The sequence below is a fragment of the Hirundo rustica genome, chromosome 6 (genome assembly GCF_015227805.2).
Source record: "Hirundo rustica isolate bHirRus1 chromosome 6, bHirRus1.pri.v3, whole genome shotgun sequence".
Lineage (NCBI taxonomy): Eukaryota > Metazoa > Chordata > Aves > Passeriformes > Hirundinidae > Hirundo > Hirundo rustica.
The window spans coordinates 50,856,508-50,869,936 of NC_053455.1; the positions used below are offsets into that span (position 1 = coordinate 50,856,508).

General features: G+C 36.1%; 1 protein-coding gene across 6 annotated transcripts in view; it reads left to right on the forward strand.

The window, feature by feature from the left end:
• Positions 1-13,429, forward strand: part of SOX6 (SRY-box transcription factor 6) — a 363,778-nt gene that overhangs the window by 299,376 nt on the left and 50,973 nt on the right. For all 6 annotated transcript variants that reach the window (XM_058421042.1, XM_058421046.1, XM_058421045.1 and 3 more), the window contains 3 exons: positions 763-912; positions 4,793-4,973; positions 7,542-7,732. In XM_058421042.1, coding sequence (XP_058277025.1) covers positions 763-912; positions 4,793-4,973; positions 7,542-7,732 — 522 coding nt within the window. The remainder of the gene's footprint in view (positions 1-762; positions 913-4,792; positions 4,974-7,541; positions 7,733-13,429) is intronic.

Below are 13,429 nucleotides of genomic sequence, written 5' to 3' on the forward strand. Positions count from 1 at the left end.
CCCTGTTCATGGCAGAAGAATTATTCATGGTGTTAATTCAAGGTGAGGGTTTAAGTTTGGTCACTGGAAAGAAATTGGACCAAGTTGGTTTTGTTCAGTAAACACTTTTTACTGGTTGGGATTGTTTATTCTAATATAAAAGTCTATGTTTCAGTTAAACTTTTTGAAATGTTCCATTAGAATTTGTTTTTGTACTTTCATCACTATTTACAGGAACTTTTAAGGCCTAGATTCATTATTAGCATTTATAGAAGTTATATCACTGTACAGAGAGAAACACCTTGTCTATTTTAACTTTGCCTTTTGGTAGGAAACTGTTCCTGTGGCAGCTCTCAGTAAAGTTGCTGGAGTCAGGGGTTCATTTCTTGCTAAGAACAGAAAAACTTGGATAATTGTTGTTTCTGACAGAGTCTTATACCTCCTTTTCATAAATAGCCTTATAATTTTACCAGTTTTATTTTTAATATTCAGGCACAGTGTAATTTTTTGCTCAACACCATGACCATCATTAGCAAGAAGGGGGAAAACAAAATCAAGAAAAATCAGCAAAAGTCAAATGAAGAAAAAAGATATTGGTGTTTGGGAATTTTCCAGACTTTGTTTTTTCTCTTTTTGCAAATAGCAGAAGGGGAAGCCACAAACAAGCTCTGAAAAAGATCCTTTAAGAGAAGAAACACCAGTGGGGGAAAAGAAAAAAGTACATTTACATCTTCTTTCTTTAGGAATATTGCAGGAATATATGTATATCTTCTTGTCTTCCAGCAACTGTATGCAGCTCAGCTGGCAAGCATGCAAGTTTCTCCTGGAGCCAAAATGCCATCTACTCCACAGCCTCCAAATACAACAGGGGCACTTTCACCCACTGGGATGAAAAATGAGAAGAGAGGGACCAGCCCGGTAACTCAAGTTAAGGTATTTTTCAGTAAAGAAAAAAGCTGGTGTTCGACAAGGACAGTAAAAGAAAATAATCTCTCTAATTCTTTTACAGTTGAAAGTTGAACCACGGTACAATTCTTCAGTATTCAAACAAAAAGTTCCATTTTAGTGCTGTATTATCAGTATAGAGAAGGGAAGAGAAAGCATTCACTTGTTTCCAAAATTACCAGGCATCCCTCTTCCTACCGGAGGCAGCACAACAGAATCATCAATAAAATGTGATATTTTCAAGATTTCTGTTTGTAATGTGGTAACACGCATAAATGGCATCCATTTCATGAATTGTTTCACATTGAACTCTTGAGTATGTTAAAATGCGGTGCTGGCTTATATTGTTAGGGTAAGAGAGAGACTGTAGAGCTTCTAATTATTTTACAAATCTCTAGCTGTACTTAATTCTACAATTTTGGAAAAGCCTCCTATAAAAATAATATGTAAGTCAGAGCTCCGGGGAAAACATTGTGTTGCTGCAGATTGATTTGACTTTTGCTGATTTCACACAGCTGCTGACAACCGTGCTGCTCCTCACTGGTTTTGTGCCACTGCCGAGTGCTTGTGCCTGCTTATTGTCACCAGCTTGGAGCCAGGCAGCTACAACATGGCATTTGCCAGGGGCCTGGAATGAATGCTATGCTCCCTGTGAAACCTGTGGAGCAGCCTTTGGGTGGGACTGCCTGGCTTCTCCTGCTGGCTTCTCCTGGGGTGGCTGGGGATTTCATGAGAATGAAAAACATGCTCTGGACCAATTTACTACAAGCTGGAAAAAAAAAAAAAAAATCAGCATTCAGATGTCTTATCCATTTGAATGATAGAGATATAAATGCTGAACAATTAAAATAAATCTAAAGGTGGTATCTAGTGACTTTGTGGGGGGAGAGAGAGAGAGGATGTGTTGGGGTTTTTATTTGCTGGCTGCTAACACCTTACAGGCAAACATTCCTTCACACCAGCCTGAGAAGATTTTACTCACTTGAGGTGGTGGTTTCTTTTTCCTTTTTTTTTTTTTTTTTTCCCCTCATTTTTTGACATGAGAGTAAAATATCATTTGTTTTTTCATTATCATCAATCATCATGGTAAAGTATGGGTGAGTAGATATTTCTGCCTGGGCTGATAAATTTCCATGACACTTTTTTGCTAGGCTGAGAGTACTAATAAATAAAAACGATTCCATTATGGCCAGATCTAACATTTATTTAGCAAAGCATTCACTTTACTTAGCTGTAGATGTGTATTAGTCTAATATTTTACCTCTTGTAATCCAACGCCATGTTTGAGAGCAGTCAGGGAAATTTACCGCAGATGCAGAGCTTGTTACAGTCAATACAGAAGCCACCAAAAGCAAAACCCAACTGTTCCAGCAAAGTTGCCATAGTATAGTGATACCTAACACCAGTGATTTATGGCACTGAGAATATACTACTGACTGCTTTAATGTGAAAAAATAATTCTGGGAGTGAGCAAGCCAAATGGACCTACACTAAACCTTTACCGTATGAGTCAAATTTTCCCTGGTTAAATTCAAGCACATATCTTCTTGAACCAAGGCCAGTACTGTTCCAGGTTTGTGGCCAGCTGAGTCCTATTACAAAATTGACCACATGCAAATTCTTAGGGGTTTCCCTACATAATGTAACTTGAATGGACTAAAGTATATGTTAATAAAATTGAAATATTTTTGTGATTATTTTTATTGAGCACACTACTGCATTCAGAATATTAAAGTTGAACTACAAGTGTTTTGTGTGCTCAAATACCAAAAGCTAATGAAGAAATTATTAGTATGAAAGCAGTACCTATGCTCAGTCTCTGCAGATTGTTACCTTTGTTAGCCATGACAGTTCTGATGGTCATGCATTGCTTAACAAATCCTCTATATTTTCTCGTTTTAAGCAGTTTGTATAAACTACATACATTATTTATAGAACTAATGCTTTTATGGAAGTCAGATCTTTCAAAAAGTAATGATAGGTTTTCCTTAAGTCAGTGACCAGAATATTTTCCAGTTTTTTGGTTGCCTTGTAGAAATGACAATGCTGTCCAAGTTCTAGCAGTGTTTAGAGTTCTTCCATTACTGTATCAGTACTAGTGAGAAAAGTATCTAAAAATTGAACACTGTAGCATAGATTTGTATGTGCACATATTTAAAATACTATCTTGGCAAACTTCATGGTCTGAATGAGGCTCTGAACTCTTGGGAATAGTTTATGGAAGACAATTTGTAACTGCTTGAGGGAAGAGATCTCATGTAAGTGAGGCCACAAAGCACCAAAATGGGCTCTATCCCTTGTAGCTTTGAACTTCTGCTCTCACCTGGACCCCCAAAGGGTGTGGACATTTGTGCACACTCTGAGGCCAGGAAGAATTAAAATGTCATGCAGTTTTATGGGAAAAGTTTACAGCTGGTGATATGATGGCATTGTAAGTATCTGTTTGTTACATTTTCCTGTTTAATGCATTGTGTGTGACCAGATGTACTTAGCTTGACAGTACGGAGAATGAAAAAGATGAGATAATGTGATTAATTATTGTATTTTGACATAATTCTAAACTTCAAAGTGATCAGTGCAGTGTTTTAAAATATGAACAATCTTTTACATCCAGCATAATTCTTCTCTGGGCATATTTTAAATGAGAGATCTGTCTTCTTACTGGGCTCTTTAACAGCAGAAAATCACCGTCTCACAGTTTTCTAAGTGCTCTGTCTTGCTTAATGTATTAAGTAGAAGGAACAAGTAATGTATTAGGTAGAAGGAACAAGCTCAAAGAATGGGAAGAAGGTTGCACTATTAATGTTTATACTTATCGAAGGAATTAATTAGTTGAATAAGTCTTCTTCAAAAAGTTAAGATATTTTTAGATGGACATGTTTTACAGAACAGAAACAAGTCATGTGTCAGAGAGAGTTTCCTCCACAGCTGCAAATGAAAAGTATCAAATCATATAAAGATGCTGTTACTAGATTTACACACCCTTAAAAAATGTTCCTTGTCTTAATGTAAATAAAACATACAGATATAATAAAGGTTAAATGCAGCAGAAATAAGTACACAATATGGAAATAATACAGAAGTGTCAAACAAGGAGCAGAAAAGCAGTTATGTGGAAAATAGTTTTGATTTTGAATAAATATGTCAAAACCTTGACATTTGAATAATAAAATATCATAAAGTTAACAAAAAATAGTAGAAAGTATAATATATTTTTAAATGCATATGGTATGTAGTCACTACCCTAATAAGTAAAGGAATTTGAATTCAGTGAAATTCTTATCTCCCATTATGAGGGACCAGCATAGATTATTTCAACAAACAAAACACGCACTCTGAATTAGATGCATGGAATGTCTAAGCTAGCAGCAGCTCCAAATGTGGGCCAAAGAGCTGTCAGGGTTTCCAAATGATTCTTTTGTAGTAGTACTTCTGATTCCTTAGTTTCTAATACATTTAAAAATAAGCTACATAACTTATTTTTATAGTGCCAGGAACTTTTCAAATAGAACCAGCGCAAAAGCATTACTGAGCTGCTGGAAATTTTAAATAATTCTTTGTAAATGCCCTAGGTTAATTTAGATCTCTGAAAACACATTAGGAAATTAAGCTGTAATGTGAGCTAATTCAGATTTTAATTTGGCAAAAAGAATGATCCAGTCACATAGTTAATGTAAATAAGAAGCATAACACAGCAAAATTAATGAGGTTTCCTTCTTTGAATCTTAAAGGAGGCAGATAATTAGCTTCTTTTGTTATTATTGCTGCAGAATGTGGTATTGTCTTCGAGGTGTAAAGTAACTGCTGCTTGCAAAATGATGCGTTCATTTGTCTTTTTCTAATAGTTATTTACATTAAACTCTTGCAGGATGAAGCAGCTCAGCCACTGAATCTCTCAGCCCGACCCAAAACAGCTGAACCTGTCAAATCCCCAACATCTCCAACACAGAATCTCTTCCCAGCCAGCAAAAGCAGTCCAGTGACAGTGACAAACAAGAGTGGCATCCCCAGCCCGCTCAGTGGATCTCTGGGAAGAGGATCCTCTTTAGGTAACTAATCTGCCCTGGGGAAAGGAGAAAATAGGCACATTTTCTGCATGAAATTCCAGCCTGAGTACACAGTTCTGGATTAGGTAGATACTTGGGCATATATTTCTGTTCAAAGTGGGGAAAAAAAAATTATAGTGAATCTTTTCAAAGAATGCTTGATTACCAGAGTTCTGTAAGAGTATCCAAAGAGATGTATCAGTGTGTGACAAACACCGGAAAGAAAAACATAATGTAGGAAATACATACAAATATACACAGATAAGTAAATAAAGATTTATTTATATAAAACTTGTGAAACAGGTTTGTGTGAATATCTCTCCTAAGGGGATCTACTGGGTGTATGCACACAAACTTAACTTTTAAATTTAAGACTTCTCTATCAAAAAAAAAAAACCCCAACCTATTTTTGCACGCACATAGAGCCTCACCCGATATTAGATAGTTTTTTGTTGATTTTTTTTTAAAATAAAGATGAAAAGGTATCCAGTCCAACCAGTTTATTTGATCATATTTTTGATATTTGTTCACCCATCTGTCAGGATTTTGTTGATTCATATGGTTACAAGTAGGGAACTTTTGATCTGCGTTCAAGATTCTTTAAGCTTATTAAGTGATGAAACAAAATTGGTCTGAAAACTATACATGAGGACTACTTTAACCAGTCAAGAAACAGAATCAAGAGCTGCAAAATGTAGGTGATCAGCCCTAAAGTTCAAATAGTAAATTTTAACAGTGACTAAATACTTACTACAGACCACTTATTCACAATCTGTAGCTCAAGTGTACTTGTAAAATATATAGAAACACTTGTGAATAATGAATAGATATGTTAAATACATATATTAAATATATAAAAATTATAGGGGTTTTTTCATTCCCAACACTTGGGAACATCACAATCTCTGAAAGATATTTTCTGCAACTAGCTAATACTCTACCTGTCAATTCATTTGCAACTATCACTGCACTATCTTACATTAGAAAGTGAAATATCAATCTGAAATCATAGCCCATTCAAGAGAAAAGAGCACAAACAACAAATAGCGCCTAAGGTATAAATATTTTTCGTGTAAGGTCATAAAAAAATTTTGTCTCAATCCTTAAGTACAAAAAAGACAGGAAGACATTACCAAAAATCAACAAGCCATGTAGGAGCTTTTGCTACATTTCAAAATAAATGTAGATGATTGCAAATCTAAATCTCTTTAAAAATCATGCAGATATGGTTCCCAACTTCTTTAGGGTCCAGAATGGAACTTAATGGCTGAAATGGTTCAGAACATTGCAATTTTTCCTCAGCAAGAGCAATGGTTGTCTTTTAATACATTATTTTTTATTTTGGAGATAGAAAACATCACTATTCAGATAGGAAACATCACCAGTCCCATTCCTTGATGGGATGAAAACATCCCAGTCAGCATCCCTTCTAACTTAGGCCATAGTATTTAAATTAAGCATTTGGTTCACAGGATAAAGTGTGAGAGATTTTTTAATAGTTTTTATTTTAAAATCATTCAGTATCCTTTGAGGTTGAATTTGCTGTATTGTACTCAGCAGAACTTCAGTAAAATGAAAAGAATATAAAAATTATCTTTGAAGGTTAATTCCAAATTTTAGCCTGTGTGCTGTTTTTTGGTTATTTTGGTTTTGGTGGGGTTTTATACCTTTTTTTTTTTTTAGTAGTAGACTCTCAATAAGTACACAAATCTAGCAAATTCAGAGCTGTTATAAAAGACATCTGCTGGTCAGACAGATGCACAGGTCATACACAAACTGTGAAACTTTGCTCAAAATTCCCAAGCTAGAATATATCTGCTCCAAACTATCCATGTGCAGTATAGAGAATACTTCCATGTAGTAGCAGGTGGATCACAGTTTTATCACAGCAACAAAAAGAGAAACAGTCAAAATAATTGCTGTCTTTTTTCTCTCAAATCTAAAATCTCTGGGGTACTTATCTTCATGAATTGTAAGATGTAACAGGAATGCCTGCCTGAGCTTGATGCTCATTTAAAAGTTTCTTCCTGTTCAGAGTGATGGAAAGAAAACTGTTTTTTTCTCTACTGATTTAGAGATTTATAATCATATTATGGTGATTATTACCTTTTTCCCCAAAAAGTAAATGTGAGCGCTCTTTCTGAAATGGAAATCCAAATGTCTAGAGTGGTGGTTCTCTCTATAAAGTTCATGGAGTTTCATGGCCTAGTAAATGAGATTTTTTCCTTTGTTCATTTCATTAATTCTTTTTAATACCTCAAAAGGTTTCCAGTTTAAGATTCAGAATACTGTTTTCTTAAATACATATTTAAATTTGAGTCCATGAGTATGGTCATATAGCTCCATATCAAGCTATCTGAAGACTTCAATGGTTGTATTTCTAACAGCAAAAGAAGTGCATGAGTTTATCAATCACTTCAGTAGAGTAATTCAGCCTTCAAACAGACAACAAATCCCACTTCTCCTCCTTCTGCAGTTGTTGGTTGGGTGCAGCTGTAAGAGCATGAGAGCAGAGTTCCTACCCTGGATTCCAATTTAGATACCTAAATAAAATGTGTTTTCTATTTATAGATATCCTTTCCAGTCTTAATTCACCTGCCCTATTTGGGGACCAGGATACAGTAATGAAAGCCATTCAGGAGGCTCGAAAAATGAGAGAGCAAATCCAAAGGGAACAGCAGCAGCAACAGCAGCCTCATGGTGTTGATGGAAAATTGCCTTCCATGAATAACATGGGTCTAAACAACTGCAGGAACGAAAAGGTAATGCCTCCCATTTCCCCACAGTCTGTCACTCACTCTTCTCTTCCCTGCAAAATAGCTTCTTATTTTTATATGAAATTTCTTTTTAGAGCTTTTAGCTAACTCTGTTTTCATGTTAATTGCACCTTGTCACCTTGTAGTGCTGTGCCACAAACTTCTCTGGGTTTATATGACAGCATTCACACCCGCAGTCGTGTGTACGTATGTGACAGAGCTGTAAGTGTGCACATAGAAACATGGAAACAGGGTTGGTTGAAGCCTTCACTGTTCATGGTACCTAGATTTTTAATTGTGATTTTGAGAATGGCTGGATTGATAAACACGGTTCTGTTCTTGCTTGGTTGAGTATTACAATGCCACTATATGAACTGGGTGTGCTTGGATCCGTGGTTCAGGTGCAACAGAGTACTTAGGCTCAAAACAGTTGCTTTCAGCTCTCAGTTGCAGTGGGAAATTGGAGATAAAACATTCTTTGTTGGCTCTCCAATGTTCAATCACTGAAATGAGGTGGCACACTAGAGTAAAAGGGTAAATGAGAGAAAGTGTTGGGATAAGGGGATCAGTGCTGGACTGAGCGGGACATGATCCAGATTACAAAATAGCAACCTAGGATCATCTGTGAAAGGTAAAGAGTTTCTATCACACTTGCTTTAAGGACCAGTCAGAAGACAAAGAAGCTCTTGCAAAGTCCCCTGAACCTGTGTTGTCCCCTTCTGTGGCCTTTCTGAAGTTTTCAGGATCGACTCCAGCGGTAGATCTCTGCACATACACCAGGGCAAGAGAGCAGAGGATCTGGTAACTGGCTGAGTTAAAGGCAGCCATCTGGATGGAGAATGCTTCTCTGTTGGCTTCCCTAGAAGTGCCACGTGCTGCAAAAAATAGAGCATACAAGTTCTTTTTCACCACTGGCACAAAATCAGTTAGAGACCACAATACTTATTCCAGTCAACTAGGAAGGGAAAAACATTATCCTAGTAATCACTAAAGATTTGACAAATAGAATGGTTATGATGCAATTTAGTAATGAATGGAAAGAAAATGGATACATTAATTAGCCTATACAGCAACTAGTGTTTCAGATTATTTGTTAAAACACTCTAGAACATCAGGTATCTCCAATGCCTATAAAAATTCTGTTATTCTCTATATCAAAGGGCAGGTTCTTTGTTTCTTGGGTGAGGGAGGGAAGATCATATTGTATCTCAAAGACTAACTGAGATTTGAGTCCAGGTTGAGTATAAGACTCAGCAGAATATTAACTGTAACTTAAATGATGAATTTGATAATACTCTGATCTCTTCTCAGCCCACAAGGGAATGCTTGGGTGAATGTTTTGTAGCAAGGCACAGAAAGATGAAGAAATTTCATAAACAGACCCATTAAAGATTGATACACACCTTTTAATTACATTTTATATTTTGCTTCATAGTTTCTTTACAGCATTCAAAAGAAGTAGCGCCTGTTAAAAAAGATTGGTTAAAATGATGCCACACAGGATAAACAATGCTTTTCCAGGTCAGACTCAGTGTCTAATAAATTTATATGTCAGCTATAACCTTAAAAGTCTTAAATGAAAACCTCATTTAATACAAGTTGTTATTATTAAAAATATGGAAAGGAATAACTGGTTAAGCAGGGTGTATTCAAACACTCTGATGGTAAAGTCAGTGTTTGTCTTAAGTGGCAGGATACTAAAGCCTAGGTTATAAAAAAAAAAAAAAAGCCACATACATGATCAGTCCTAAGAGTTTATAAATTATGCTTATTTTAAGATTTATTTTATGTGTTTCAGTGGCTTGACATTTAAAAAATATCTAATATGCTATAAGGGCTATTAAAAGAATTCTTAACATTTGATTTCACTTTGAAAAATAAGTATAAAAATGGCATCCACTTACTTATTGAGTCTCTTCCCTGCATATTTTCAGTATCATGTTTATGTCTTGTATTCGATATAACAAGTTCCTATTTCATCTTTCACCCTTTAAAGCAGAGTCAGTAAATATTTCAGTGAATAATCTGAAATTTCTATTTTGTGCTAGTTACTAGCTATACACAGATTGATGCACAGCTTCCAGATTGATGTTATATACTAGGCAGTCTGAGCAAAAAAATTTACTTTTACTTGCAAATATAGCAGAGAGAATCGTAACTCTCTAACAGACACCATTCTCAAATGCTGTCTTTTGTGAGGAGGCTTTTCATGGTAGCACTTGCAACTTTTAATATCTCAGAATAAAACAGCAGCAGGGAGATCTGTTGTTAAGTCTCTTAGTGACCCTCTGTAATCCTGCTGGGTTTATTTATTGCAGCAGGTACTACAGAACCATTAAGGCAGAAAAAGCTTGTGGGATGTGCTCTGGTTTTACCTTTGGTACGCTGGTCTGTTATCCTTGCCCCAAAGATGTGAGACAAGGCAGGGGTGGCGAAAGAATGGGATATATATTAGTCATTTTCAATGATGGTATATCTCCACTTTTATCTTAAAGAAAATAAAAGTATTAATTCAGTCATTAATACTTAGAAAATGTATCTATATTTTATAGCAAGTATAAAATACATTAAAACCGGAAGCATCCTTTGCACAAACAGAATTCTAGAACACTCTTCTTTCACCCTTTGCCTTTCAATTTTTACATGATGATATACTTCATTTTCACTAAAAATGATGGGCAGGATGATCCAAATGGAGGTGGGGGAGCAGGAATGCTAGATCACTTCAATTAGAGAAACATAATTTTGAAATAATTGTATGCCAAGAAAGCTGTGTATAGTTTCTGTCATAATCCCAGTGAAGCTTTGATAACAGTTGCAATTTTGGATAGGTTTCTTTTGAAGAATCAGAACCCTGTGTTTTCAGGACCAAATTCTCAGAAATCAGCTTCAGGTAATTAGACTTGTAGAAATGAGTAGCTGGAAGCTGGCACCAGAAAAAGATGACAAATTAATTGCCTGCAGCTGGTTTAAAAAAGCTATTGAGTTCTGGTCAGTTACTGGTCTTCGAGTTCAGATAGTTGGTAATAGTTTGTTGTGCAAATGATTGCGCTCACAAAATTATGTACATAACTTCAAAGCCTGGGCTCAAGCCTTTTTGAAAATGTGTCACTTAAATCTCAGAAAGCTTTGTATTTGCTTACAGACACAGAATTTAAAATTGCTCGTGTTCATATTCTGCTGTTCAAAAAAAAAAAAAAAAAAAAAATCTACAAAGCTTTCAAAGTTCTCACAGAGATTCACTCATCAGAAAGACCAAAACAAAAGCATCCAGAACTCTGGGACAGCCCAGCTTTGTCACTTGCCAAAACAATAGGGTTAGTTTATACTTCTGAGATGATAGCATCCTGTGGAGTTGAGTTTGTGTACTGTTGCGGGTTAGGACAGGCAAGTAAGCACCACTCAGCCTGGGATAGGGAGGAGAGTCAGAAAGGTAAAATTAAAAAATTTGTGGGATATTTAGCATCGTTTGATAAGTATAGTGAAAGCTGTGCATGTAAGCAAAGTAAAAAAGGGAATTAGTTGACTACTGCCAGGCAGAGGTTTAGCCATTCCCAGGAAAGCAGGGCTCCAGCACAAATAAGTTACATGGGAAGACAAATGTCCAAAATCCAAACATTTCCCTTTCCTTGTTCTTCTCCTGGATTTTCTTGCCGGGTATGATGTCATGCAGTGTGGAATATCCCTTTGGTCAGCTGGGGTCAGCTGTCCCCATCTCAGTGCTTGGCACACCCCCAGACACCTCTCTGGCAGAGAAGCATGAAAACCAGAAAAGGTCTTGCTGTGGAAGCCCAGTTTGGCAGCAGGTGAAACATCCCTGTGTTATCCAGCACTGTTTTGGTCACAAATCCAAAACTCAGCAGCACGTGAACTAAGTTTAACTCTGAGCCTAAACCAGTAGAATGCATATGAGGCAAAAATTCACTATAACAGAGTGGAATTTTTTCTGCTCCGCCTCAGGTGAAGCAAAGAACTCAAGTATGGTCTGACTGAGGAAAGGGAAGAATAATGGTGTCAGTCATTTTACAGAGTAAACAGAAACACTGGGCAAGGGGAGAGAGATAGGAAAATGAAGAAAATAGTACACAGAGCTTTTACCATGTGATAGAAGCAAAAGTAAAATCAGACCAAAAATTCATCTTTGTTCTGAGAATGTGACTTTTTTACAGTCAAGGCGTGTTCACCACCAACAAAAAAGAGTACTTAAACAAAATCTGCATTGCCTCAGCTACTTGTATTTATTTTAGTATTTCAAACTACCGTCATTGCCTAGAAGATTCGCTTTGATTTAAATCTTTAAATGAATCTGAAAATGTTATATAATTTATAAGATAACTGACATTATTTTAAGAAGAATCAGTTCCTATCTTTTTTGTACATAAAGCAGGAAAATGCTGACAAAGATGCCTGAGAAAATCTTCATATAAAAAATATAGGTAGAACTGTGATTTGAGAAAAATATATAAAGTCAAGATGGGTTAAATAAGAAATCAATTACCATAACATATTTGTATCCTTACATCCCCATTTAGTTAGCATGAAGCATATTCCTTGAGATCTGAGAGTAAGCAGAATTGTATATAACATTTTTATGTTTATATTCTATTCTTACTCTTTTGTAGATTTTCAGACAACTGTGTATTTGCAGTAGGGAAGCAGAATTAGACCCCAAAATAAATTACATGAGTCATTGCCTACTTCCTGGGAATTATGGTACTTTACCACCTCTTCTAATGAGCCTTTTATTCCTTTCTTATCTCTAAATCAAAGTTTCACAAGTTGAATCCACGTAATTTATCCTAATATAGACCACAGTTTGTATGCAAACTGTGTACATTCTTAAGACCGTGTATTCACCCCTGGAGATATTACAGTCTATTGATCAAATCCATATTTAGGCACTTGGATTTGACTTGATAAGCCATAACGACCCCTTTGGAGGTGTTACGCTCTGCTGTATTTAGGGACTGTTAAGTATGTGGATTATTTAGACAATAGAGTGTAACAACTCCTCTGGAGATGTTACACTTCATCATGTACATGAAGCTCCTGCACACATCTACAAACTTGTACAAAAACACTTCAGGAAGTCTTTGTAGGAAAAGTCACTAGTCATGCATGATCTCTGTTTGGCTGCCTACTGCCCTGCAATGGCTCCAGCACTGTACTGTTTTTTGCTAAAGGCAAGCAATGTTGCATTATGCTGCCATCCGTTTTTTGCCAGCTTTTTTCTCCCCATACATTCAGCATCAGAGACAGAACAACTGCAGTGGAAGGAGTCATGCTGTCTGTTCTGCACGTGCAGGAGATTTCTCAGACAATCTCAGAGAATCACTTTGTTACAAGCATCCTTGCTATTAGTCGATTCTCAACTCCGTTAAAAAACCCCAAACACGTAGTTAAGCAAATACTTTTCCAGTTCATTCTGCATGCAATTCTCTTTTTCCTTTTACTGAAAGGAGTCCTGACCACTCTTAAATTTAGAACATGAATTAATTGGTTATAAGGGCCCTATGGATTTCTTATAAATCTTTACGAATATGTGGTTTAGATTTGCAGGTAATGATCTCTTCTCATTTACTTTTCTTTTTTTTTTAAGAAAAGCTTATATTTTCTTTTTTCTCCTTTTAGTTTCTTTTAGCAGACTATCGATACTTAGCAAATAGGAGGTCAATGCTTGTATTTCAGGCTGCAGTGAGACAT